The 27,793-nt window shown below is 40.9% G+C and overlaps 1 protein-coding gene across 2 annotated transcripts; it reads left to right on the top strand.

Annotated features, from left to right (window-relative positions):
- Window positions 1-697: 697 nt before the first annotated feature.
- METAP1 (methionyl aminopeptidase 1) lies at window positions 698-27,714 on the top strand. 2 transcript variants are annotated; one of them, XM_083862009.1, is made up of 11 exons: window positions 698-837; window positions 10,741-10,792; window positions 12,816-12,925; window positions 14,263-14,323; window positions 15,529-15,620; window positions 16,347-16,430; window positions 17,881-18,019; window positions 20,639-20,770; window positions 23,168-23,311; window positions 25,419-25,484; window positions 25,652-27,714. In XM_083862009.1, the coding sequence occupies exons 1-11, from the start codon at window positions 718-720 to the stop codon at window positions 25,810-25,812; spliced, it is 1,161 nt and encodes a 386-aa protein (XP_083718135.1). In that variant the 5' UTR covers window positions 698-717; the 3' UTR covers window positions 25,813-27,714. The 2 variants fall into 2 exon arrangements, with proteins under 2 accessions (XP_083718135.1, XP_083718134.1); XM_083862008.1 differs by having other exon boundaries at window positions 12,813-12,925.
- Window positions 27,715-27,793: the final 79 nt, after the last annotated feature.

The following is a 27,793-nucleotide window of genomic DNA, read 5'->3' as shown; positions in this document are numbered from 1 at the left end:
CTAATTTTAGAAATTAGAATCACTGAATATTGAATTTGTGATGGTTTCACCTGGGCTAAAAATAGAGCGAAAGAATTGTTAAAAACCACACAGACAGACCTACATACCACAGCCCACACTCCATAATAAAGAAGATACGCTTGAAAAAATTCTTGTACAGAAGAAAAGTATGGGAAGTTCTTCACGGAATCCAGTAGGGTTGGAGGAGAGTGGAGCTCAGTCAGGCCAAGGCAGGGTCACCAGAGGAGGTGGGTCTGGAATGTCCCCACAGAGGGAGCGTCCCCGGCCTCCCTGGGCCGCCTCTTCCAGGCCTCTGTCACCCTCATGTTGAGGTGAAACTTCTTGTGCTTTATTCCATGGCCGTTAACTCCTCATCCCGCCCCTGGGCACCGCTGAAGAGAGTTTGGCACCATCCTCTAGACACCCACCTTGGCGGCATTCAGGAGCTCCCCCTCAGCGCTCCGTTCCATGGGCGGAACACGCTCTGTACCGTGAGGGCGGCGAGGCGCTGGGCCATGCCGGTCTGGACGCTGCGGATGGCCCCTGACTGGGAGCGGCCGAGGGCGGCCCGGCTGTGGCCCTGAGCCCCTGGAGCCTCCTCCCTCCCTCCCTTTCCCCCGGCCGTCCGTCCATCCGTCCCTCCGCCCCGCTCTCCCGGCCCGCCCCAGCCGGCGGCAGCAGCGGGCGGCGGCTCCTCCCCCGTGGCCGCCCGGCAGCATGGCGGCGGCGGTGGAGACCCGCCGAGTCTGCGAGACCGCGGGCTGCAGCAGCGAGGCCAAGCTGCAGTGCCCCACCTGCCTCAAGCTGGGCATCCAGGGCTCCTACTTCTGCTCGCAGGTGAGGTTCCCCGCGGCCCGGCCCCTCGCTCGGCGCTCCGGGCGGGCGGCGGGCGCAGGATCCGCTCCCCGCGCCGGCTGCCGGCCGCTCGGGCCCGGCCCGGGGTGCCCGGCTCTGCCTCCTTCACTGCCCGCCCCTGCCTCCTGCCCGCCCCTGCCTCCTTCACTGCCCGCTCCGCCCGGCCGGGACCCCGCACCAGGCTCCCCCCGGCTCCTCCTGGGCGGCGGCCCCGAGCCCCATTTCCCCTCGTGGCCGCGGGCGATGCGGGACCGGAGCGGCACCAAAGCCTGAGGGGCTGCACGGCTGTTCCTCCGCCCGAAGGTGTGCGTGCTCCCTGTGCTCCCCTGAAAAATAAAGGCTTGGTGGGACAAAGTGAGGGCGTGCTCATCAAATTCCGGCGGGTGACTTTCCCTGCCGGCGTCAGCTCTGGAGTTGCTCGGCTTTGATAGACTTGTTGCTCTGAAAACAGATTTTCTTTAAGTTATGAGTTTCTGTAAAAAATTATTTGATACTCTTCCTTTTTTTACTATTATTCCCAACTTTTTTTTTTTTCCCACTGTGTCCTTTGATGTACTCTGGGCGTGCCAGAGGGGAAGGCTCAGGTTAGGCCACATGTCATAGAGCACTCGGCTCCTGAGTGTAAATGTGAGCATTGAGCGTGTCCTGTAGGCCACACTGTGCTCCTTCAATAGAAAGAGCTCTCTGATGACTCCTGAGTGTCTTTTTTTGTTGGTGGGGTTTGTTTTGGTCTTGTTTGGGTTTGTTTTTTTTTTTAATTAACTTTAAAATGTGCACTAAAATGCATAGCCTGATCCTTTGATCTTTTCGTATGGGTAATTCTGTCAAAATCAGTGAGGGCATGTGTGTTTAGTTCAGAGATTAACACTGGCTTTCTTTGTCACAATCATAATTCGGAGTAAAGTCGTTGAACTTTTGTAGATAAACATAAGAAAATAATTCAGTCACGTCAGCTAGATTAATTTATTAATTGGGAATAATTTTTTTTCTGAGTCAGTATGTAAGTTGATAGTTATGGTTTGCATAGGACTAGGGGAAAATCTACCACGTGCTTGTGACACACCCACTGCACAGTTTCTAGCACTTTCCCCTGAAGTCTGTGCCCTGTGCTGGGAGTCAGTGCCAAATTAGAGCAACTGCAACTCAGAATTGTTCTGACACTTCTGTATCTCTAGTTACCACGTGGTCCTTGTGGTAAACTTCTAGGATTTGCTCTGCGTTTTACTGGGTGTTTTGACATGTCTGATATAAAACTCATCATAAACACATCATTGGTGTATACAAATATTAGTGGGTGATAATAAAACCATTCATTAAGAGAATGAACTGGCCAATGTGAAGAGTTCCAGTTACATTTTCACTCCCCTCCTTCCTATCTCTAACTCAGCTAATTCCACATAAGATGCAGAGATTCTTGTTTTCTATATACTAAGTTTAATTACTTTGAAATATCTGCTTCTGTTGTTAGGTAAAAGGAGAATTAGTGGAAATACTTCTTGGCTTGTTAAAATAGGCTGCTGGATAACTGGCTACATGCTTGTAAAGCTATCCTGCCTAGAAAATGAAATACTGAACTGGGAATCTCATTTTTGAGTGACGTGGGGTGTGTTGTGCCTTGCTGTCCCCATCAGGAATGTGGGTAAGCACACTGAAGGTGCTTTGGAGGTTTTGGGGCGAGGTGTTACAGAGGAGGACATTAGTGACAGCCTGTTTTAAAGACATGCATGAAATGTCATGCACTGAGAGAAGAGTCCCCATGTTCATCAGAGCTACAGAGCAAGGACCCTTAGCCCCTTTAGTGCCCTGTGTGGGGCCCAGCATGGAAGTGCCCGAGGCTCCAGCTCTGCTCATCATCTGGTGTGTGCCGAGGAGGAGACTCCCTGCAGTCCTGCCCCGGTGTCTGGCAGGCACAGTCAGGAGAGTGGGTGAGGTGCTGCTGACAACCTGCCTGCCTCTTCAGATAAACACATGGCAGGTGAAGAACTGCTTTTTCTCCGAACTTCCAGCAAGTTTCAGCTGACAGCAGTGGACTGGTTAGCATCAGTGAAACTTTTCTGGAGTTCTCTCTTTAGTGGTTTTCTTTCCATTCTGTCTTACATGCATAAATAACTGCTAGATAAGCTGGTGAGTGGACCTCGGATGTTATTCCACCTCACAGCACAGCCTGTGTTGTAGCTGGCTTGGTGCTATTCCTGCCTTCTAAGGATGCAAGCTTCTGCCCTTTCCCTTAGGCTGTCCCTGATTCCTTGGTGGGCCACTTCTGAGGTCTTCAGAGTTTTCTTTTAAATGGAGGAAAAGCAGTTGCATTTTAATTGTTTTGGGTGGTTTTGTTGTTGTTGTGGTGTGTTTTTTTGGTTTTTTTTCTGGTTAGCACTGCAGGGTCACGAAACACTTCAGGAGTGAAGTGCTGCTGTGAAGAGCAGGCTTGCCCAGTTTGGCCCAGCCATAAAGTCAGCCTGTCCTTATGGAATGTACTGGTGTTAGCCAGGTGTGTGGGCACTTCCTTTGGGCTGAGGGTGGATTGGGAGCCACTAGCTATCTGGCATCTCCTTGACAGGTAAAAGAATCTGTATGGGCATGGACACCAGGTAATTAATCTGCTTGGAAGCCTATGATAACTTTTTCACACAGCCAAAACTCCAATCAGAGCTAAAACCAAATTTGTAGGAATTTATTCTCTCTAGTGCTGAGAATAAACAACAGAAAATGGTGAACTACTGTAGGAAGGTAATCATGTGAAGCCATATGTTTGGATTATAAATTACTAACGTATCATTTGCTAAGAAAAAAGTGGTATAGGACTGAAAGGTATAGGAGGTATAGGAAACAAAGGACTGAGAATCTCAGTGTAGCGTGGAGATTGATTAAAAATTATTTTTCATGTCTGCACATAGAGAATTGAAGTGAACTTTCCAAGTAGATTGCATCAAGACAATGATTTCCCCAGTGGATTTATCATTTATGTTTCTCCTTTCTTGGGGAAAGGGTGTTATTCTGGTCACTTATTTTTTTTCTCCCTCTCTGCATCAAAATGTATGCCTCAACAACATGCCCTGAAAATGCTTATGCTGGAGTAATTTGACGTTCTCTGAGATTTCTTTGAGCCAATACTGTTTCCTCTCTGGCTGTTGAACTCCTTGGAAACTAGGTACAGCTACTAAAAAATAGTTGTGCTTGTCATGGCTGGAAAGGACGCCATGTGGCCGGGCTCTGGCCTAGCAGGGAGGTTTTGAACTGGTCATGGAGACAAAGTACAAATGGCTTTTAGCAGCAGAGGAGCTCTTGAGGTGGTGTGTTGAACCTTGGCTTTTTTTTTTTTTCCCTTTCACTTCAAGGTGTAACAGGAGGAACTGTTCTACTGAGGGATTCTGTCTGCTGTTAACCCTTAGTAATATTTTAGGCTAATAAATCAAGTACTGTCACTACCAGCTACCTTTCTTCATTGTCTTGTTTTCTTTTTTTTTAGAGACTTACTGCAGTGTTGTGTGTGTTTATCATCCTGTGGTGAGAGACAGTAATTCGGTCTATCTTCTGAATGCAGAAATCACATCTCAAGTGTAGAGTTTCTCTTGCTACGATGAATTTGCTATTGTGAAATCTGCCACTTGTGTGTGACTGTGTGTGGTCTTCTGCAAGTGGCTGAAGGGTAACGGGGAGAGTAGTGACTGTTCTTGACATCTCCAGGTACCATTTTTATATGAGCCTTCTAATTGTGAATGGATCACTTATTAGTGATCCATTTTGTGTTGCTTTTGTGAAAAACTTCCTCTTTTTTACTACTTATATAAGTGTCTTTGACAAAACAGAGTAGGTTTTATTGTGGTGTGGGCTAGATGCCAGTGCAGGGCCATTTCTCCAACCAAATTCAGAAATACCTACTTGTAGACACTTACTGGAAATGTTCTCTTACTCTGAAGTCAGTGGCCTTTGCCATTTTTGTTTCTCTTGAGAGCTGGTGGCCATGGGTTGTACCATAATAGTAGTCATAACTTACTCAAGGAGAAGTGTTGCCTCTCCTTGTTTTGTGTGCCCTTGTGTTGTCAGCCCCAGGCGTGTGAAGTGGTCTGGTTATGGAGTCAGAAGTGAGGACTGGGGTTATATGGTGACTCTGCCCCATGTGTTTGAGGTGTTTGAAAGGGAAGCAGTTTATCTGAACTGTAAAGTCGGGGGCAGCATCTCTCTTGCACTGGTGGGTACCTCCCAACATCTCTTTATATCTCTTGATATCTGAGGTGGGGTATGACTTGTTAAATTCCAGTGACAGGAAAGAAATGCTGTCTTGTTCTCTCAATGAGTTTATATACAATTTACTGCTTCCTGGAGGGCACATTTTCACTGACACTCAGCCCTGGGCTCTTGACTGCTTTGGATGCTCAAAGTCACAGTAACTTGTGAAAAAATGTGGACCTGAAGAGAAGATTATTGTCCCATCTCCTGCTTTGCTGTTTCCTTTCACTGTTAACTTTTCACTGTTTCCTTTCACTGTGTTGGGGATGGGAAGCAGGGAGGAATGGACCTGGATGAAACTATTCTTTGTACCCTCTCACATCAGATCACAGGACATCAGTGCAATGTTTCATCCTTGGCTCACTGTTCTTTGTGCCTGAAATAGCCAAAATCAGCTGCTTGGATTCAACTGCAGCACATAGGAGTTTCCTCAGGCATAAATGGCACTCAGCTGATACCATCTTCTAGAAAACCAGATTTTCTTCATCAGGAAGCTAACATTCTCAATTGCCTATAAATTATAATGAATACCTGTGTCTGAGGTAAGCACCTGATTGTTGGTGAGGTATAAAAGCTGAGCCCTCATGACTTTCTGGAAGTAAAACTTCAGACTCTTGTAGGCAGACTTGCTGAGCTAGTGTTCCATGTACTGACAGGATAGTTCAGTTGGAATTCCTCTGGTCTGTTGCTCCTTCACTACTCTCAAAAATCAGTTGTATGTTTCTGTAAATCAGAAGAGCTGCAAAATGCAGTTGCTTCCTCAAAGGAAGGGACCCAGGAGTCTCAGGGTACAATCAGGTCTTAGATGAAGGAGAAAGTTGATCAACCCTGCTGATACCAAGGGTCTGCATGTAGGTACTTCTCTTGGAGTGGAATCTGAAAACACATATTTAACTCTTCTGAGAACCTGACTATGTATGCTGAAACATAAACTAAAAACCCGTATGCTGCTTAGGCTAGTTTGGGAATTTTGTACAGAGTTTTTCAGACCAAAGGCCTTCTCTGTGGGCTTGTGGGCCCTGGAAGGATTTCAGCATGCTGAAAAGAGTCAGCTGTTTCATTTAACATCAAACGTATTAACACCTCAACATACTTGTACTTAGGAATAAAATGTGAGTTAATCTGTACTGTATTTAATATATATATATAAAACTGATAGCCTGGTATTAAGCTAAATGCTGTACTAAAGAGTTTTTTTTGGTCTTCTGTTTTGCATACCTTTAAGGTATTTGGTTAAAAATGAGTTCTTGTTATGCAAAATGACATAGTCTCAGGTTAAGCCCCAGACAGTTTTACATTCTAAAGGACATATGTAAATTCTGTTAAAAAGATTGCTCAGAATATTTTTAAATACAGTGTGCTGCTTGGCACTGTTTCCTAGATGTTTGTCCATTGCAATTCAGGGTATAATGACATGCAGAGAGACAGACAGTCTGTCCTCACAGTCTTGATTCCAACTATCTCTTTTTTTTTTCCCTGTAAAGTAGGTAATTTTTGAAATTTATCACAGTGGCTCTAAATGGTGACCATAGAGGATGGAGGGGGTAATTCTGTGGAAGTTGGACACAAGTTGGAGTTCTGATTCTGACAGAGGGGTTGCCAGAGCTAGCTAGAAATGAGCCACCCCCATGCAAATGCAGTTCAGAAACAGAGTCTATCAGCATGCCTTGAGTTCTGTGCTGTGGTGCCTCTGTAGCTTCCTGGGCTTGGATATCATAGAGTGGCCTATGGAAGGGACTATGGGAGTGGGCTTGGAAGGGACCTTAAAGACCATATAGTTCCAATCCCCAGCCATGGACAGGAGCATCTTCCACAAGACCAGGTTATTCACAGTCCCACCCATCCTAGTTGTGAACACATCCAGGGATGGGGCATCCCTGTCTCTGGGTAGCTTATTTAAATCTAGTTTGTTATACCTCTGTGCTATACAGAGGTTTGTAGTGTAGTAATATCCTAATCTTGATTGAGCATCCTTTTCTCCTCTGGAATTTGCAGTTGGCTGTACTTTCCCACCTCTTAATCAGATTGTATGCATACATAAACTGAACAAATAAGAAGCTTTCTGTCATTATTTTAAAGATGAGAATAAACATAGCACTTTTTTTTTTCTCTAATTACTCCAATAACTGTTTTAAAAGTTTTGTTTTTTTCAGTTGTTGATTAAAAAAAAAGAACCCTCAAGGTATTTGGTAGTGAGCCATGTGTTCCTAGTGAAAATGCACCATACTATAAAACAAATCCTGCTATGCTGCATGATTCTGTTGACACTGGATAAGTCCTTACAGTAAAAATAATTTTCTGTTATTTAGAAATAACACTGCTTCCACAAGGGGATGCAACAGGTATCTTTCCAAATGGTATTGCCGGTTGTGCCTTGGGTTACCTTTTCGAATATTCTATTGAATATTGGATTGAACTTGTCTCTAAACACAAAAGCACTGGGATTGGCTTAAAAATGTCTTGAAGCCAGAAATGTTGTTAAGGGTTTCAATATGTTGACACTTTGTCTAGAAGACACATTTATATTTTTCTTACTGATAGAATAGTTGTACTCAGGATTGCTCTAAACAAGTCAAGGATTACCCCTCTGCTTTCTTTTCTGTCATACATTTGACCTCTCTTCTTGTACAGTGTTTCCATGTCTGTATTAATTGAGGTGTAAAAGTCACATGCAATAAAAAGAAAAATGCTTTAGGTGAGAAGGGTGGGGATATTAATATCAGGCATGCTAATGGATAATGTAGTGCTTGAAATGAAACCCAGGAAGTCTTCCAAGAAACTTGAAGCCAAATTCATATTGTTCCTGTGTACTTTCTCCCTGAAGCTATTTAATATTTTAAAATATAGTCATGCAGTGTTACATGTTCCTTTTTTCACTGTATCTGGAAAAAAAAACACTTTATTTTTTTCATTTTAATAGTAAAAAATCACCCTGGATTTTGTTTATTTAGTAATTGAAAATTTTCTATCCTGACCTGGATAGGGCATAGGAACACAGAAGAATTGTTAAGAGACAGGAGTGGTAATAGCAAGATTAAAGTAGATGTTTCAGGAGAAGATTCAGTGAAAAGCATAATTTTCTCCAGAAAATACTCCAGAAAGTGGCCCAGATGGAGAGAAAGAGGAGGTTTCTTCCGTAGCTTGTTGGGAAGTCTGCGGTGTAGAAGGTGAAGGTGTTTGCAATGTGCAGTGCTGCTTTGGTGGTGCTTTGTTGCCAGAGCTGTGATTCTCCAACTTGTGAGATGACAGCTGCCATACTTTTATGTGGAATTGCTAAGGCAGAGCTCTGCAGTCATGTGCAATGTGGTGCTTGTACAGTAGGTCGTTGAATATAAATAATTTGTATGTACGCGGTGAGTCCAGTGCGCGCAGGAAGTGTATGACTGATCCTACACAAAATAGATGGGCTGTAGGTGGATGTGCAGCACGTCAAGTGCCTTCCAGACATGTCAGACCAAGGCAGAGAGATTCATTTAATGTACATTGCACTTATAACAGCCCCTGCTCACAAAAATGCTTTGGACTTACTGTGTGTGCCTGTTGCAGTTGATGGATGTGCACATGATGCGCATGTCTGGGTTGTCTTGGGGTACAGCAGCTTTGGAGCTGTGCCCAGGAGTTCTGGCAGAGCTACTGCTCCTCTGGAGATAGAGGGCAAGTAAAATCTGGGAAACGTGTTTGGCAAAACTTAGGCATGTGGCAGCCTTATGCAGAATCATCTTAGGTTGTCCACAGCTGCAGGAAATAAAAAGCCAAAACGGACCTCTCAGGTTATGGTACTGTCCCTGGTGCTGTGTTGCCCAGTGTTTCCTGTTTGTGGGCTAGCAAAGAGGAAAGGCTGTTGGTGTAGGACAAAGCAAGGGCATTGGAGAACATTCCCCAAAATTCCCAAATGGGAAAGCAGAGAATGAACTACAGTTAGTAATTACCACAGCTGATGTATGTCTTCCTTCCCCAAATACTCCTTGATATTCAAAAAAGTGGATTCTAGGTTTGCAGATTTGGTAGCTGCTCTGAGTCCTTAGTTGTGTAATCCTTCTTATGCCTCAGAACAAAGAGTTCATGCTTGAAAGGGGATTTAGAACATACTGGTGCTTCCAGTGTCCTTGAAATGGCATTTTTAGATTTTATTTTTTTTTTTTTTAATTTTCCCTAAAGCGGGCCTCAGTTAAAACCTGTTCCTTTTCTCTCAGCTCCCCAGCAGAGAACAGTGCAGTGCAAAGGTCTGTATGTGCAGTGGGTTATATAAGTGTGACAAAGCCATGGGCTGCTGTTGGAAGTGACGTTCTCTCCGTCATCGAAGTGTTGGTTTCAGACTCCTGGCAGTGCAGTCACTCCTGGTGTGTAGCAGAGCACATTGAGCAACTGGTTCTGGTCGTGAGGGGAACAGCATACACACGTCAGGGTCTCTTTGAATGTAGGTGTACTTGTGCACTAGTGTACTGTGTGTTTGTTGGGTGCACTTCGGTAACTACTAGTTGCAAACTAGTGAGAGAAGATGGCTCAAGTGGAGCAGACAGCTCAGAGTGCTCAAGAGCAGCCCTGAAGTGAGGTAGAATGTTACAGGCTGGACTTAGTTTGCAGATATGTTGTCTTGGACTAGTTGCATGCTGTAAACTTTAGGTTGAATCAGTTGTCGGCTCTGGATGGTAGGTTTGCAGTGATGATTCAGCATTAGTATTGTTTCTCCTTAAAAAGAAAAGCAGTTTGCTTCCTGCCTTCTTCAGAAATTCAGTTGTAATTGTTAATGATTGGAATTAGCAGTCTTGTAATGGGTGTTTTGAGTGCACATAGCCATTGATTTAGAATTTCTGCTACAAACCCAAGTAATTTGCTAATTAGCACGTTAAAGGATCACCTTTAATGCTGCCTTCTTCGGATTTTCCACTTAAATCTCTTTTCTTTTCTTTCATGTCTTTTCTTCATCTTAGTCCTTCTTTATTCTCCAGCTGCTAGCCATTTCCACCTGCCCCTTTCCTGATTCTTTGTTTCTGGCATGAACTGCTCTATTTGTGCTTGGGAAGAGAAGACCAAACTCCTCCAGAATCTCACTCTTTCCTTGATTTCCATTTCAACTTTCTCAATACTTTTTTTTTCAATTTCCTATTTTCATTCAGTAGCCTTCATTTCCGCCCTTCAGTCTATTTCATTAGTTCCCCTGTGGTTGTGCTAATTGGTGTCTGTTGCTTTCCTGTGCTGGAGCAGGAGGCAGAAGGGATGCAATTAGCAGGAGGGGATGGCTTCTTGTAGGAGTCAAGGGAGGACCTTGCTGCTCACTGCAGCGCTGGAAGATCGGCTACAGAGATAGACTCTGTTTCAGCCAACCTGCAGCCACCATGGTGTTTAGTTACTCATTAAAATGATAAGGGGTCAATAATATATCAGATTGTATCAGTGTATTTCACTGCCATGGCTGTTGTCTGTTTGGCTGTGCTTTTTCTGCCTATTCAGGTTTGTAAACTTTTGAATGTAGTATTTTCTATTGCTAAGACTAGCAGTTGCACTAGCATTTACTGCATATTGCTACAAGGGTTAATAAAAACTGTCTTCCAGTTTTCTTTTAAAATACATTTGCTTCTCTATTTTGTCAGAGTGGCATATCTGTCTGTGTAAATACTGCTTGAAACATGTATTTATACATTTTGTTTGCAATTCTAGGAATGCTTTAAGGGAAGCTGGGCCACTCACAAATTATTACACAAGAAAGCAAGTAAGTACATTACTTTTTAAAATGCATTTTCATGTTGCTTTGAATTGGTTTTGTCCTGTGCAGTGAGCTCCAGGTGGCCTTGCTTGAGCTGGGGATTGGACCAGATGACCTCCAGATCTCCCTTCCAACCTCAACTTCTCTCTGCTTCTCTGCCTTGGAATGGTATTGGGTTGTTTTTCAAGATGCCTGAGACTGGATGATTCATATCTGAAATTTTGTCCAGTTCTGGACAATCTAAGTACTGTGTAAATTTTGGAGGCAGAGGTTCACAGAAGTGTTTGTTTCCGTTCACTTTTCTATTTGCATGCATTACTGCTTGAGCTACACTGCCAGGTATATGAAAACAGAAAGAGGGGTGCTGAAATAAAGGGCAAGGAGAATAATAAATCACTATTGTAAGGTAGTATTCCTTCATAGCTTTTTGATGTCTATTGCAGTCAAAGGCAGTACAGTGGGAAACGTTCTTGCAAAGTCTTTGTGATTAGACACTTGCTGGAACACAAGTGAGTCAGAGTACAGCTGTTCTGTACATTTTTGGGAAAAAAGGTTGTGTGGATGGTGCAGCCACTGATAGAGGATGTATCATAGCTAGGATTTGGCTGACTTCAGTTCAAGGTAGTAAGAATATCTGCATGCCTTAGTGACAGCTGGTAGCCTTGTCACAGATATGCTAGGAGACTGGTAGGTTCTACCTTATCTGAGTAGTGAAAATAACTCATGAGTTTAAAACCAAACAGAAGAGAGCAACCTCAGTTCTGCCCCTTTGGTTCCTCCCTGCCACCACCCTGCCTGTTTTCATTAAACCCTGCTAAAAAGGGAGGTAGGATTAAAAAGTGATATGGCAGAAACTCACATCCTCAAATAATTTACCTCCTTTCCTAAAACCCAATGGAGCGTCTTTTTCCGTGATAAATGTTGAATGGTAAATAGGTTGGAGTAGTACAGACAGTTAGAAATGGCTTCCTTCATTCTGCCTTCCCAGTGTAGGGATCTAATACTTCACACTTGCATTCTGTATCCTGTTAATTTGTGTGAATATGAAAAGCTTTGGACATTTAAATTGATATTTCTCAGTTTCATCTGAACTGAATGTCATTTGAGCAGATAGCTCAGATGGCAGCCACAGAGGCTCTGAGGAGTTGATGTTAGGGGTTGCAATGGCAGACCTTTTGCTACCTCTTCATCCTTCTGAGATATAAAAAGAGAAAACAAACAAGTTATTCCTGTCTCTTTCTTAACCCTTGTCTTCTCTTTCTGAGTAAATACTTCTCCTTTTGGTATTACTCAGGATCTGCTTGTTTCAATCCTTCATGTAAACACCTTCAATTTGCCTTCATAGCAGTGTGTTATTTGTGAATGAAGTCAGTCATTGGGCCAGGCCAGACATGAATTTCACAAGGTTCAGAGAGCTGGGAAGCTCCAGCAGTTTGGGCCCATCTTCTAAGGTTTAAGCACTGCTTGTCCTGAACTGCGGAAGTGGCAGGACCAGCACTCTCTTCATCAGCTCTGGAGGGGTAGCAGCCTCCATGTGTTGAGCCTGACAGTTGGATGGCCTCCCTTTCAACTTTGGATGGCCTCATTCCCACCTCAGGTCATTTCAGTCACTGGATGCTAAGGGGCATCACAAGAAAGGAATGTTCATCTGTAGTGCAAGGGTGTTAATTGAAGAGATAGTGAGTGCCTCTGTAGAAACAGGCTTTTTCCTGGGTATGAGAACAAGCACTGTGTTATAAAACTACAAATGAAGAACAACTTAATTGCTACAGTTCCTTTGTGCATTCAGTCCTGACATTCCCCAGTTTGCTATTGAATAGGGTAGGAAGAATGTGAATTTGGAATGGATGATACAAAACGATAACTGCTACTTACACTTTCATGTATCAGTATCTAAAATGCCAGACAGAGTCAGGTCTAGACTTACACGCTTCTAAGTCACTTTCTCGACCCCACAGTTCTCGTTCTTAGTAGGACAGATTTTTCTGCTGCTACTTTTTTCCCCCCTTTTTTCTTGTCTTTTCAGAAGATGAAAAAGCTAAGCGTGAAGTTTCCTCCTGGAGCCTGGAAGGCGACGTTAACACAAATCCCTGGTCTGGTTATCGATACACCGGGAAACTCAGGCCACACTATCCACTGGTAAGCAAGAGGTGCCACTCTACTCCAGCACTGCTACAGTCTGTAGCAACTAATGGACTATTCCTGACCTGATGACCTCCCATGGTTTTTTTAGCTGAGAGGGGAGAGCTTGATCTGAGCCTGATGTCAAGGACACGCATGGCTGTCCTTGTTGTGGTTCATTTTAGTTTAACTTGTTCTATCTCCTGGTATATTTATAATTAAGGGAGTGCCTGTGAGCATCAGGCTTAAACTCATACCTTTTGGATGTACACTGTGACATTTATTCTGCAAAAAGGCCACTGCTAGTTCAGATGATGTCTCCTAGCTGTTTGTTGTCCTCACCGGTTATGGAGCAGTCTGTTTCTGAAAAGCTCAAGTGAATTAATTTAGAATTTAAATAAATGGCTTTATATTATATTATATAAGTGGTTTAGAATAACCTGGTGAGTGAACTGGTGAACAGCTGAAAGAACAGAGGTTACAGTAATCTCCAGCACTGGAATGGTGGAAAAACAACAGAGGTCAGTAAGATCTTTGGTTGTGAAAGGTGGGTTTAGAAGATGATAACATATAACTGTATATATATATATATATATACACACAAAGACATAACTGTATTTTAAAATTGGTACAAATTTATATGTGGAGTAAACTGAATTTTTTACAGCAATAATGGCATTTTCTGTACATTTATCTTTTCTAATTGGCCTGTGCTAGAAAAGCTGTCCCAGTGGCATCCTCTCTGTAGTCTTCTCCATCTGTAACAGGCTCATTAGAGAGCAGATTAGGAGAGCCTGAGCCCATGCGTGTTTGTTAGTGTTGTTGGAGAAAAAGGTGTTTGAGATATTTCACTGCCTAAGTAATTTAGTTGTGTTATCTCTGAACATTGGCTTTTTTGTCTTGTGACTGCTGTGAGGCTGATGCAAATGAAATTAGAGGTTTTCACTAAGGTGATGATCAGAAGTAGCAATCTTGCTAAAGAGAAGAGGGATGTATTTGGAACCAGTGCACTTGCAGTCTGGAAAGCAGCAGAAAAAAACACTACAATAAGGCATAATACATTATAAAACCAGTGTGATTCACTTGTCAATAAAAATTTGATTTTTTACAAAGCTGTGCAGTTGGCTATTAAAAGTTGTGTAATATGATAGCAATAGAGATTAACAACAAAATGTTTGGGAATGGAACTTGGAACTTTTGGAGTGTTTACATACTTTGCAACTTTTGCTAAATGGGCTTAGCCATATTTCACATGAAATATTTCATATTGTATTTAATTTTGCTGTGTGACTCTGTTTTTGTGACTCTAACAATTGTTCTTGCAACCTAACCACCTTTGTCTTTGATTTATTTAGACGCCAACGAGACCTGTGCCAAGTTACATTCAGAGACCGGATTATGCTGATCACCCACTAGGTAACATGGAACAAGTCACAATTATGAGTGTTATGTTTGCTCTCTGTTTTCCTTTCCATTGAGAAAGCCTTTTAAAGCATCACGGAGATACTGGAGGAGGGAACCTCTTTCGTGTGTTCTCACTTTACTTCTTTCCCACAGTAACTTCCTGATTTTTAAAAAATCATGGTTGCAAGTATTTTTTGGAAGTGAAAAGTTTGTAATGGGTTGTCTTTCAAAGGTGTATAGGAAATTAAGAGTTAGTTAATTTAGTTTGGGTTTTTTTAATCTCATACAAGTCCTAGTCATCTCATACAAGTCCTAGTCCTATTGTTAATTTGATAACAAACAGCAATCAGTTGACTGTTACAGATGAATTGTGCTAGACCATTCTCTGTGGCATCAGTGTATCTGTTGAAAATAATCTGTTTTATAACAAAACCAAGAAAACCTTGCACTATGCATCCCCCAAGAGAAAACTGGTGTATGAGTTCCAGCTGGTTTTGGACGGAGAGGGAATGCATTCAAAATTACTCACTTACTGGATTGGTTTGGTATTTTCCCCTTTTTATACCATTATTGGAGCTTTGCATTTCCCTTAAAGGCTGCTATAAAATCTGTAAGCATTATTTTTTAATCTTAAAATGTTCCATAGTTATTTTTTAAAGAGTGTAAATAATAAAACAATACAAAATACTGGATTTTAGGGGGTTGCTCATATATAAAGTTGAGATTCCACGGAATTTGGTAGGGAGAATTTACATGGTTTTGTCAGCTGATTATTGCAGTATTGTAAACAGATATATTCCCAAGCTCATATAACTCTTCATGACTGTTTTAGAATGTAATTTTCACTAATTATTTTCTAAGAGCAGCTGAAAAATGCTTTTTTATTAATAAAATCACTTCCTTGTAAACCTTGTATTTAAGGTTGTGTTTTGACTAAGTGGACTTGATGGTTTTATGCAGTAAGTGGATGGGCTTCCTGAGCACATGGGGCATTATGGTATTGTGGAAGGCTTATGAATTCAAATTAATCTGAATAATGTTGATAATATTATGGCTTGGTGAGTTTCTTACTTTAGGCTATGGTGAGAAAGTCTGTACCTCTATTCCTCTTGGTAAGATAAGGAAGTTCCTGGATTGGATATGTGTAACAATCATCACCCTATATAACATGGGGTTTTTTCTTTCTTTTTTAAATCGTCTCCCTTTTTTCTTTTCAGGAATGTCTGAATCAGAGCAAGCTTTAAAAGGAACCTCTCAAATAAAAATACTGTCACCCGAGGATATAGAAGGGATGCGAGTAGTGTGTAGGGTAAGGGGCTTTTGATTTTTCTTACACAAGGAGCCTTTATATTCTTTAAAAATCTATAATGATTTTACCACTTTGTTACAGCGCATTTGGGAGTACAAAGTTTCAAACCAGTTAGAGCACTGAAAAATAGTTTGGGAAGCTAGATATTTTCTGGCTTTTTCTCTTGTGATCCTAATTCCAAGTAAAGTATTTTGCAAGCAGAAAGGTGACTTTTATCTGTTTCCTGCATTTGTTATTAGTAGTAAGACAGTCTGTGCCTGACACGTTGTTACTGTTAAGAGTATGTTTTATAGTGCATAAAATGAGAATTCTTCCTCTCCTGGAATTGGTACTAGGTAAGAACTGAAAAGCAAAACAAAGCCCCATCCCTAACAATTTTGGAAAAAGAGCTGTTCAGTTGTAATCCCTTCCTTGTGCATGAAGTCAAACTTTGAAATGTGTTTAGGTAATCCAATTTAAGATTATGGCATTCAAGGAAAATGTGGTTCAAACCTTAATTGGGGTATTTTCAGCTCTCACAGATGTGGCTGAGTACATGACCTGGGGACATCTCAAAGTCTTTCTAGAGCCCAGCTCCACACAGCTTTCCTGGTGATCTCAGGGCAGCTGTCAAAAATGGATTAAGAATCTTGTAGAGAGTAGTCCTTCCCTATTTTAAATCAACTTAAATTAAGTGAAGAGATCAATTTTAAATGTGTTTTAAATTTTAAATTGTTTCATTTGCAGCTTGCTAGAGAAGTATTGGATGTTGCTGCCATGATGGTGAAACCAGGAGTAACTACTGAAGAAATTGATCATGCTGTCCATTTAGTAAGATTAGTTTATTATTCTTCTGGTCTTTATAAGTGTTAAATTATTTTTGTGTAGTTTTCCTTGTTGCATGAATTCCATTTCTTTATTTCAAACTGTTTCCCAGTTGGAAGCTGGTGGGTAGTGCAGACGGCAGAAGTGTTCTACAATGCAATGGTAGGTTTAAAGTGATTCAGAAACTCCTGGGCCTCTCTCTGTATCAGCTGCTTCCATATTTCTGGCTTCAGATTTCTTCTAAATTTCTTCACTTGCTTTCTCAGTTGACATCGTATTATTTTCTTTCTTCTAAACCCTTTTTGCTCCATGGATACCATTATATAAAGAACATCATATGTAGGCCGTGGACTTCCTGTACTCTCTGTGGTTGGTTAAGACATATAGAGGAGAAAGTTGAATTATTTAAGAACTGAGGTGCCTCAGAGAGAACTGGAACGAGATGTTTGATGCAGTCTGACAAAATAAAGCCACAGTCCAGTGAAGTGTTTAAAAAACATGCTCAAGAATCTTCCTGCCTTAACTTTCCATAGATATTTGAATTGTGTAATTTTTTTCTTTGCCATCTTTTCTATGGGTCATGTAATCTGGTACTTGAGGCTACTTCTGTGCATTGTGGGAAAGGAAACAATTTTGGTATAGTTAAGTTTGTTAGAGAGCTTTCTTTTTATCTGCATCTGCAGCTGTTGAGCCAAGATTGTCTGCTTCCTTTAGGCTGGAGACTTCTGTTGAGCTGCACTAAACACCAAACTACTTGTTTAGGCATAATATCTAATATAAACAGCTAGTAGTTAACATGGAGTTACCCCTCCTCAGCAGTTTATGGAAACTTTGGCAGGTTGTTGATACTGACTGATATCCCTAATTGATGTTTTGCAGTTTTAGAAACAGTATTATTTTTTTATATTATTTTTAAAAAAGTTAACACTGTGTTTTTTTCCAGTACTTTGCTCAGTATGTCACAAAGTATGTGTGTGTATGTATGTGTAAGTATATATGAAATGTGTCAGTTTTGCAAAAATTTAAAAAGGTTATTAGAGTGCAAGGGAAACAGCTTAAGATTTTAAAGCTGGGGGGAAGAATAGTGCTAAATATTATTTTGTTTAGCTTGTGTGTCTTGCAGACATCTTGGACTGGGTGCTTAAAAGCAGTAACTGAAAATGACTTTTTAAAACTGAATAAATCTTGCCATGCATTGTTTCAAACCTGAATATCTCAGCATTCACAGTCAAACATGAAAATTTGTGGAAACAAAATTAAAGTAGCTTTAATTTCTTCCTGGTAAGAAATGCAAGGCATAATGAAAACATTGCCAAGAAATGCTTGAAGAACCTTCTTTTCAAGAGTCACTGCTTTTCAGCCTGTCATTCTTACTGTAAAGCTGTTGCACGTGTCTTCTTCTGTGCTTTTTGTTTGTTCAAAACTTATTGGTGTAAATTGTGTCTTCTCCATTTAGGCTTGTATTGCAAGGAATTGTTATCCTTCCCCTTTGAATTATTATAATTTCCCCAAGTCGTGTTGTACGTCAGTGAATGAAGTGATCTGTCATGGAATTCCTGACAGGAGGCCATTGCAGGAGGGGGATATTGTTAATGGTAAGTGCTGTGAAAATTAACTTTCAACAATTCTACCTTCTGTGCACTTAAACCATGCTGTAAGGTGAGGTTTCAGAAGCAGGCAACATCATTTGAATAGCTTCTTAAGAGAGGCTTTTGTTCTCATTTACCATTTAGGTTGTTCTCATTTACCTCTGCTCTTTATATACTTAAATTAATTAATGAATTAATTTAATAAAATAATTAATTAATGAATTAATTAAATAAAATTATTTCAAAAGTTCAGTCCACTTTAAGAGCTTTATAATTCTTCTGCCCTGATCTGTGCATTAGCATCGTGCCTGAGTATTCCAGCTGTGGGCTAGATTCCAGGTGTTCCAGACTGTGTGCATATATAATGAATAAAATGTATATTGAATTATTCAGCTGGATTAGTTCTGTGTGAATTCTTGATTAGATGGCTCTAGATTCTTCCAGTTTTGCTATGCTCATGATGATTATGGTGACTGTAAGGGGTTGTAATGTGGAGGCATTATATAGATGCATGTTATCTTTTTTTGAGCATCTCACAGCCTAAGAATACCAGCTGCTTTTTGTTCTTGGTACTCAAGGTACTTAGGCCTTCTTGGGTGGTGAGAGATACTTTTTAAAATTATTTGACCATATCTTGTTTTAACTTCCATTTCTTCTTGGTTTGGCAGTAAAAATTAATGATGCCTTTTTGTACAAATATTTGCACCTTTGTTTATTGCATTGGTTTGCTTTTTTCTTGCCTGTAAATAAATACACAGTGTATGCTAAGATTTGACCTGCCTCTAGAAGCAGGCTGTAATCTTTTTAGATTATCAGATATTTGATACATACTAGCTGGAAATAATAGCTACTAAGTCTACACCTCAGTGCTGTGGGTATCAGCCTTTTCAGAACAAGTCTGGTGATTGCTGCCCCTGTCTAGGTAAGGTGTGGTCTGGTTGAAAGCTCTGAGCTTGTAGAGTAATTGTAACAATGTATGCTAAAGTGCCTTTATCTTTTTTTAGCTTCAAAGCTGATGCTTTTGCCCAGCTCTCTATTATTGCCAGCTATTCTGGCATTTTTGGAGTCCGGTTTAAGAAGCCCAGCTCATAGAATCATGGTTTGGGTTGAACGGGACCTTAAAAATCATTTGGCTTCAACCCTTGTGCTGTGGACAGGGACACTTTCAATATAAACCAGGTAGCTCAAAGCCCCATCCAGCCTGGCCTTAAACATTTCCAGGGATGGGGCATCCACAGTTTCTCTGGGCAACCTGTTCCAGTGCCCCACTGCACTCACAGTAAAGAATTTTTGTTCAGTATCCAATCTAAACCTACTCTCTTTCAGTTTGAATCCATTCCTCATCCTGTGCCTACATGCTCTTGTAAAAGCTTCTCTCTATTTTTCTTCTTGGCTCCTTTCAGGTGTTGGAAAGCCACAATTAAGACACTTCCAAGCCTTTTCTTTTCCAGGCTGAGCAATCTGAATTCTCTGAGCTTTTTCTAACTGAAGAGGTGCTCCAGCCTTCTAATCAGCATGGTTGGCTTCACCTAAAGTGGTGCCTTACCTTTCTGCTGTTTGCTTGCCAAGGCTGTACCTCTGCCCTAGAGAACACCTGCTGTAAGAGGTCATACCTTTGTCCACATTCCTGCATTTGATCAAGCTGGGAGCCTTCTGCTTTGTTATGATGAGAAAGAACTGGGCTTCCTTTCTGTAAGGCAGTGGCTCAAAAGCCTCTTGAAAAGGAGGACCAAAACAAGTTACAAAGAGGGAAAGAAAAGGTACCTTGGAGGGAACATACCCAATGAACCATTAAAAGGAAGTGTCCATCTTTTCCTTTATTTGAAACTTTTTAGCCTGGAAGCCATGCTGAAGTCCAAAACAGTTTTTTTGAATCACAGGAACATACCATCAAAAAGGTACTAGCAAGTGATGTCTAGTTTTTGACACCAAAGTGTGTTTTCCCACATCTTCCTATCAAGATTGTATTGGTCTCTCTCAGCAGCTCATGTATGATATTCCTAAAGTATAATTGTGCACCAGTTTCCTTCATGGCTGTTTACCTATGAGAGTATTTGGGTTTCTTCATGAATAGCAGAGCAAGAACTCTTCTAGTGAGTTTGGTGATCTAGCACCTATTAGATCTACTACCTGATTGACAAAGACTTAGAAACAAGTTCCCATTCTGCCACAGCAAGACAATTTGGTATGTAAAGCCATGATTATATACCTTTTAAAGTGTAATTTTTCCCTATTAGTGCTGGAATTAATTCTAAGAAAGTAGTTTAGCCAGGTAAATCACCATGGAGCAAAGAGCTTCTCTTTCCCATTTTTATATTTACCTAAAAAACCAATGCTAGCTTTCTGTGTCTCTGTTGCATTGTTGGGAGATTTGTTTCCTCCCCTTTTTATTTCACTAAATCAGACTGTTCATCAGTGAAACACCAACTTATAAATTGTTATATAGAATCTACAGGATAAGTGTGAAAGAATTGATTCTGCTGGAAGAGTCTTCATATGGAATTCTTGTGAAGTGATCACTTCACAGTTAGAATCCCCCATCGGTTCATGTTGGTTCTTTCCCAAAGTGAGAGGCAGGAAGTGGGGAATGGAGTGCTAATTTCCCCTGTCTGCTGTTGTTTGCAGTGGATATCACCGTCTATCGCAATGGCTACCACGGGGATCTGAACGAGACCTTTTATGTTGGAGACGTGGACGAGGGTGCCAGGAGGCTTGTCCAGACAACTTATGAGTGCCTCATGCAAGCTATTGATGCAGGTAAAACATGTCTGAAGCATTGCCACTCGTATTGCCACTGCTCAGAGTGACTTCTGGTGCAGCACACAGGAGCACTGGTGTGTTGTCATTAGCTGATTATGGGAGTTGTGTAATGCAGTGATCCTTGAAATGGCACAGCTCGGTGAGTGGTGCCTGCAACTTCTTTTGAAATGTGGGCTGGTGAGGAAAATGTGTTTGATGCTGAGCTGATCTGCAGATGATATTGACATGGAAACAGCCTTTTTTTGACCATTGATGAGTAAGACATACTTGATCTGAGTAACTTAGAGAATGTAGCAAGCAAAGTACGTTTTGGAGAACCCTAATTTTTTAATTTGTATGGTGTTGCACAGTGAAATGGTAAGATAAAACTGTGTAGGAACACCTTAACATATCTCTTCAGCCCTGCCAAACCTGATGTTTATTTCATAAAGCTAGTTTGACCTCTTGGTTTTCTGTAGGAGTGTGCCAGAGAAGACAGATGCATATCCTTGAGTACATACAGAATTTTAATTATCTTGCTTAGTTAACAGCCAGGACAGCTGCATTGAGACACAGAATGAGAGTGAAAGGTAGCTGCAGAATGTTATGTTCAACTTCAGAAAAAACCCTTTTTTTCTCAAGTCCCTGGAAATACTTGTACCATCTATATCTTTTATACCCTGCAGCTTCTTAAAATCCCCATTATAATTTAATCATTTCATGGCCTCTACAGATTGAAGTTTAAGGTGCCATATAGTAAGGCTTTAAACTTGCATTTAATCAAAAGTAAATGTAAATAAAAGAAACTAAAATGAACATAATTTGGGTTAATAATTTGGAGATAGCTAGTCCAACTGAAAAGACAAAAATCCATAGGATTGATGCCTTGTGTATCTGTTGTGTGATCAAGAAAATACTGCCAGGTTGAGCTGTGAAGAATAGAGATTACCTCTTTATGTGGGATTACTGTTCTGAAATGACCACTTTGTTTCTCAGAGGTAAACCAGCACGGTGTGTATCTTTGGTCCTGTACTTTTTTTAGCAAATGTTACATGAGTTCTCTCTTATCCTTTGTATCCTGGCTTTGATGTAGAAACTGTGACAGAAATTTCCCTGCATTCATTACAATGAGATTAAAAATCTCACTGTAAGTCTTTTTAACCGATTTTTTAGATACTGTAACATGTTTTAAAGGGTTTTACACATTGCATGTGATTAGGAATTCTGGCAGCAAGTGTCTCGGCTGTTAAAAGGGGTCACATCTCCCCTCTTTAATCATCTTAGTGTCTTGGTGTTGGACCAGCAGAGCTCTACCTGGGAGAGCTGTATGAGAGAGAAGTAGAAGGCTCCTTCCTCCATTGAAATGAGTTGCACATGCTGTCAGGCCCATACTTCACAGCTATTTAGCACAAACACAACAGATTAATTTCTTCTTCACCATGTCCTTTTTTAATTTTTGGAGAAGCATGTATATTCCAGTAATGTAACTTTGTTGTTACTTGCTGTAAATTCAGCTTAGAGGTTCCAGTTGTAGTCACTTACATTAGCAGAGAATTGAACTAAATGGTTGCTTCACATAAAGTTTTACCTTTATGTGAACTCTGCTTAAGATAACTCCACACAACCACACATCTGGCTCTGGAAGGAACAGCAAATATTCAGGGAGTTTGGAATAGTCTTGGGAAAGCTTGATATTTTGTTTTAAGGAGAGCTCAAGGTTGTTTTTAGAATGAATCTTCATTAGCTGAATGATGAAACATTGTTGCTTTTATGGTATTGTTACTCCCTTGTCCAAGTACTCAAAGTGAATTTCTCACACCATTTTCATGTGTTTCAAACTCTTTTTAACTTGTGAGGCTTCCTACAGGGATTGTCAAAAAAAAGTTAAAGCTGAATATGAACATCCTTATTTGCTGTAGGTTGTCAGTGAGAATCTTGTCTAAGAGTAGAGATAACCATTTCCTCTTTATTTTTCTAAATATCTGTCCTTTGTGTGCATTTTTCACACAAAAGAGGGATAATTGTATATTAAAATATAGTTTATGCATTCATTGCAAGAAGCACTGCAGCTCAGAGTGTGAGAGCTCACCAAGTACTTTGAAAGTCCTTTATTTTTAATTTCAAACTTCAACATCCTTTTAATGTGAGCACTTGCATCCCTGGAAGGAAAGAAGTAGCATTCTTGTGAAAAAGGCATTTTCTTCTGTCTCTCTGGAGTTTTTTTAATATGATACAGTTTCCTTCCTCTCTCATGTTATTGCACACACATACTCAGTGGATTAAGTGATCATAGGAAGCTGCATACTGGAACAGATGGAGACACAAGTCATGAGTGCTACAGAGATGGTGTTTGATGGTTAGTTGTGTCGAAAGAAAGCTCTCTAAATTTCCTTCTATATCTCTTTAATTTTGCAGTAAAACCTGGTGTTCGATACAGAGAACTGGGGAACATAATTCAGAAACACGCTCAAGCAAATGGATTTTCAGTGGTTCGGAGCTACTGTGGGCATGGAATCCATAAACTTTTCCATACAGCTCCTAACGTGCCCCATTATGCCAGTGAGTATTTGTTCCCTTTGTGCTGTCCTGTAGACAAGAAGTGATTTGCAGTGAATGCACCAAATTTACTTGTGCCATCAAGTCAGCATTTTGCCACTTGAAAAATGTATTTTTTTAAACTCTGTACTGTAGCATACTTTATGAACCTGTGCTCGCATCATCTGCCTGCACTAGTGGTTAGTGTTCACTAATGGTTCTCATCAGTTCTGGGTTAGTGCTCAAAGTTTTTTCCTGAATTCCCAGCTGAATTCCCTTAGTCATTCTTGTCTGACATGAACTGCCAAATGTTTCTCTCCTTAGAAGTTCTAACCAAAACCTTACTGCCATTTACAGATGCAAATAAAAAGCTCTTTGAATAGTATAGATGTGTGTTGTGCCTTAATCTGGATCCTGTTCTTTCACTTTTCTTCATTTGAGTGTTGTGATTTGGTATTTCTGGAAACTTCATCCTAGTGTGTGGCAGAGGAGGAATGAACATTCCCCCAGTAGTGGTAGTTTTTGGAAATCTCCATGGCCCCATAACGGTTTTTCCAGCAAGACTAAGAAACAACATCCACAGAGGGAAAGGACAGAAGGTTAAGTGCCAGTGGCCAACTAAGGGCAGAGTAAACATCATGAAGCAGTTCACACTCACTGCAGCTCTAAAGCTGCCCTTATAATAGGACACTTATTTCCTCAGACCTGACAGGTGCCTGCACCTTCCTGTCTCCTAATGAGCTTTAACACATGTTATGCTTATAGAATATAGTCTAGCAATTCCTGACTTTTCATGCCATCATTTCCCTAAATTATTTTTTCTGACAACAGAGAAAATCTGTTAATTGCAGGGTATCACTTCCTGGTAGGTATTTTTTGTTGTGTAAAATGAAAAAATATGGATTCTTTGGAGAGCTTTTTAGACCAATTAAAATCCAATCCAAGACAAAGGAAATTTTTATCTTTCCTGGCTATTTGGAACTTTGAACATTTTTTTTTCTTTGAGCAAATATGTCTGTTCCCAGAAAGAAAGATGATCGGTGGTTTTTTGTGGCATTTTTAAATACAGAGTCAATGCAAAAGCAAAGAGGAAAGATCTGAGGGGCTTAAAGCCTTTTGGAAGAAAAAGAATGCTGCTGCTTATTTCTAGCCTACTGTGAAAAGTGTTTGAAAAGCAAAAAGCCTATTTTCTAAGAAAAATGTTCTGTTGCTGTTGTGGCAGCTTGATGTCTGAGATTTTTAAAGCCTCTAGGTGTTTTAGGCAGTGTAATAAATTTACACAATGAAGGTTAGATGGGGGCATGTAAAATGAATGCAGACTGTCCACAGCAGCAAAGTAGCTGAGAGCTAATGATTCCTGTGCAGTTCTGAGTACCGGCTCTCAGGCTCAGTTACATCTGAGCTGTGCAGTCCCTCCAGGTGAAACAGGGCAGAGGGAATGGGCGGAAGCTTTTCTCCGGCCAAACTGCACTCCTGGAGTCATGCTGTCCATCTGTTCATGTGCCTCCACATAAGCATTTTTGATGCATTTAACATGAAAAAGTTCTGTTATTATCCTGGATGGCTCGAAATGCTCTGCTGTTTTATGTTAGCTAATGAACACAGCACTGTCACTATGACACTACTTATGATCCTGTTATCCAGGGTAATTAGGGGACAGTGTGTCTTTCATAAATGGAATCGTGGGATTACTTAACCACTGTCACATTCTGACAATTTATTGAAGCTAATGGCTGTATGCAAAAAATAGATTCCAAGCCTTCTCTGAGCATCTTAAGTGCTTCTTACTTCTGTTGTTTTTAATTATGATTTCCCATTATAGAAGTATGCAGAAATTCCTGTGTTTTATTTGTTCAGTGTTTTTATAACTAGAGTTGAAATTACAGTTATTGGAGAGAAAGACAGCAATTAATTTTAAACTGCTTAAGTATTACAGTGTTGGTGGATGGAGAGAAGGAAAGAATTCAGGGAAATCTTTATGTATACGTAAAAATGGAGAGAAGTGAACAGATCATGTCAGAAGGGCTTGTCTGACTTTACTGTGTTTCTGTTGTATTCTGTTAGGACAAGTATTCGTTCATTTACTAAGATGGTATTCTTTTTTCTAACTTGAGTGTTTATTTTATTGCAGAAAACAAGGCTGTTGGAGTCATGAAGCCAGGTCATGTATTCACAATTGAACCAATGATCTGTGAAGGTGAGCAATTTAGCAGTAGAGTAAAATGGTAACTCTTGTTTGCTCTTGAGTAGTGATGGAACAGGATGCTGGTTCTATCCTGTAGAGCTGATAGATTTTCATTTCTCTTTGAGGGACTGATAGCTGTTATTTAAGAACTGGCAGGACGTGATGCTTTCTGTTTTCAGGTGGCTGGCAGGACGAGACCTGGCCCGACGGCTGGACTGCAGTGACGAGGGACGGGAAGCGCTCGGCACAGTTTGAACACACGCTGCTGGTCACGGACACGGGCTGCGAGATCCTGACGCGGCGCCTGGACAGCATTCGCCCCCACTTCATGACCCAGTGATAGTCCACACTGAGCAGGTGCAGCAGAACAAGAAATACAAATATTTTTTGCCCCTGTACTATGCATTTTTTTAAGAGTACAGAATAGAAAGATTTCACCGTTTACTTTGTTCTCAGTGATTGTAGATAAGGGGAATATCTCGAAGAACCTGACCCAATGTCTGCAAAAGCAGAGAAGAATTAAAAGAATTTCCTGCTCTCCTCCTACCTACAACACTCACGCTGTACTTTCTTTTTTTCTTCAATTATCTCTTTAGCACCTTTCTTCCAATTAGACCCACAATTGCTTCTATTGCTGCCATGATATTAGCTAAAAAAATGTGGGTGAGCTTTCCCACTGGGACTTGATATTTTGGCATCCAGGTTTTTTTCACCATTTCAGTGTGCCCTGTCACTCTTGGTTTGTGAGTGGCACCTGAGATTTTAAGCATTTCTTATTCCAAAGACTTGCTCTTGCTTCTGCAGATACTATTCTGGGCCTTGTTTGTTTATCAGTTGAGAAGGGAGCAGAAGGGAGAAAGACATGCACGTACAAGAGCAGACTACCTTTAATTCTGCCCCATCTCTCTCCTGGTGGCTTCTGTGGTGATTGCCACTGTCGGTGGAACACTGTGTTAATGGCAGGATTTGTTCCTCTTGCTGGAGATTTGATAGGATGGGAAGTTAACAAAGTCTATCTTAAATGCAGCTCCCTGGAATAAGCTGCTTTTTGGCAAAGCATTACTTGCAGGCAGCCTCCTGCACAAAAAGCTTAGTGAAGCTGATGTATCAGACTTGCCTAGGTAAAGGAATGAAATAAGAACCAAAAAGATCCCATGATTCATGGGATCCCTACATGTGTTAACTGTGGGGCATTTTTAAAAAGTACATCCACAGTAGCTCTGGGGGATTGGATTTGCAAGACTTACAGTGAAGTATCTCAAAACAAGTCTGAGTGTGTGAAAATGAAACACGTTCAACACTGTATTCATTTTCTTTTGGTAATTTTTAAACGGGTTATTTTCTTCCTCCTCTGTTGAGTGAGTTTCAGGCTTTTGGAAAGTCTTAGGGGGGCAGCTATGAACACTGATCTTTTTTCCTCAGACAGGGTATAGAGTGGGCAGTGTTGGTATATATACTCCTTTAGATTTTGTTAATGGGTCATGGTGAGCTGGAAATGGTTATGTTAAGGTGTGGATTGATTAAGCCTCTCTTCTCTCTACTTTTTATTTTCCCACACACATTTCCTTTCCATTATCTTTGGTGTCTCTGCTGAGGAAATTTATTTTTTCTTTTGAATTGTAATGACAAATTTTTCAGACTCCATTGTAGACTTTGTCTTACACCACTGCAAAGCAAGGAATACTTAAACCAACACAGACATTAAATCATACAATCATGGGCATAAAATACACCTCTTACAATATGTCTGGTGAATTTGTTGCCACATGAAGTGCTGCATACCCTTGGCTCCCCCTGGCACTGCAGAATTTAGGTGGGGAAAAGAGGTTAGTGCTTCACAGAACTGGACTCATCTACTCCCAAATTTATCAGAAAATGTCTTCTCTGCCCTGAGTGCCTCAGACCTCTGTTGCTGTAAGAGTATCACTGCAGTGTTTTCATTACCTTTATTCTTGTTTTAATTATGCAGTAAAGTGACCTGAAACGATGCACAGAGAGCGCGTGTGCGTGCATATGTGTGTGTGTGTAGAGATTTTTAACAAAACAGACTGTAGTACTTGAGTGGGATTACCTGTGCTGAGTGAGCTGTGTTGAGGAGATGCCTGTCCCGAAGGTTTGCCCACCATATCCTTCACCTGAATGGTTACAATGGTCTTGCCTTTTCTATGTGTGTGTATGATGCGGGGGTGGGGGGCTTCATTTTTGGTCTATGAAATAAAAGTTGCAGCTGCTTTTAACAGAAGTAACTTTTTTGTCTTGTAATCCAAACCCAGATATAGAATTTTCAATTACATCCAGGCTTGCTTGCAGTAGTGCAAGCC

The sequence above is a fragment of the Zosterops lateralis genome (genome assembly GCF_965231275.1).
Source record: "Zosterops lateralis genome assembly, chromosome: 5".
Lineage (NCBI taxonomy): Eukaryota > Metazoa > Chordata > Aves > Passeriformes > Zosteropidae > Zosterops > Zosterops lateralis.
The sequence above is the reverse complement of the archived record's forward strand: the minus strand, read 5'-3'. Positions and strand labels throughout refer to the sequence as shown.

Bases quoted from the DNA above. Each gene is read 5' to 3' on its own strand.
- METAP1 (XM_083862008.1), top strand. From the start codon at position 718: ATGGCGGCGGCGGTGGAGACCCGCCGAGTCTGCGAGACCGCGGGCTGC. The intron at 16,431-17,880 runs GTAAGATTAGTT...TTCTCCATTTAG, and splicing joins TTGATCATGCTGTCCATTTA to GCTTGTATTGCAAGGAATTG. The intron at 18,020-20,638 runs GTAAGTGCTGTG...TGTTGTTTGCAG, and splicing joins GGAGGGGGATATTGTTAATG to TGGATATCACCGTCTATCGC.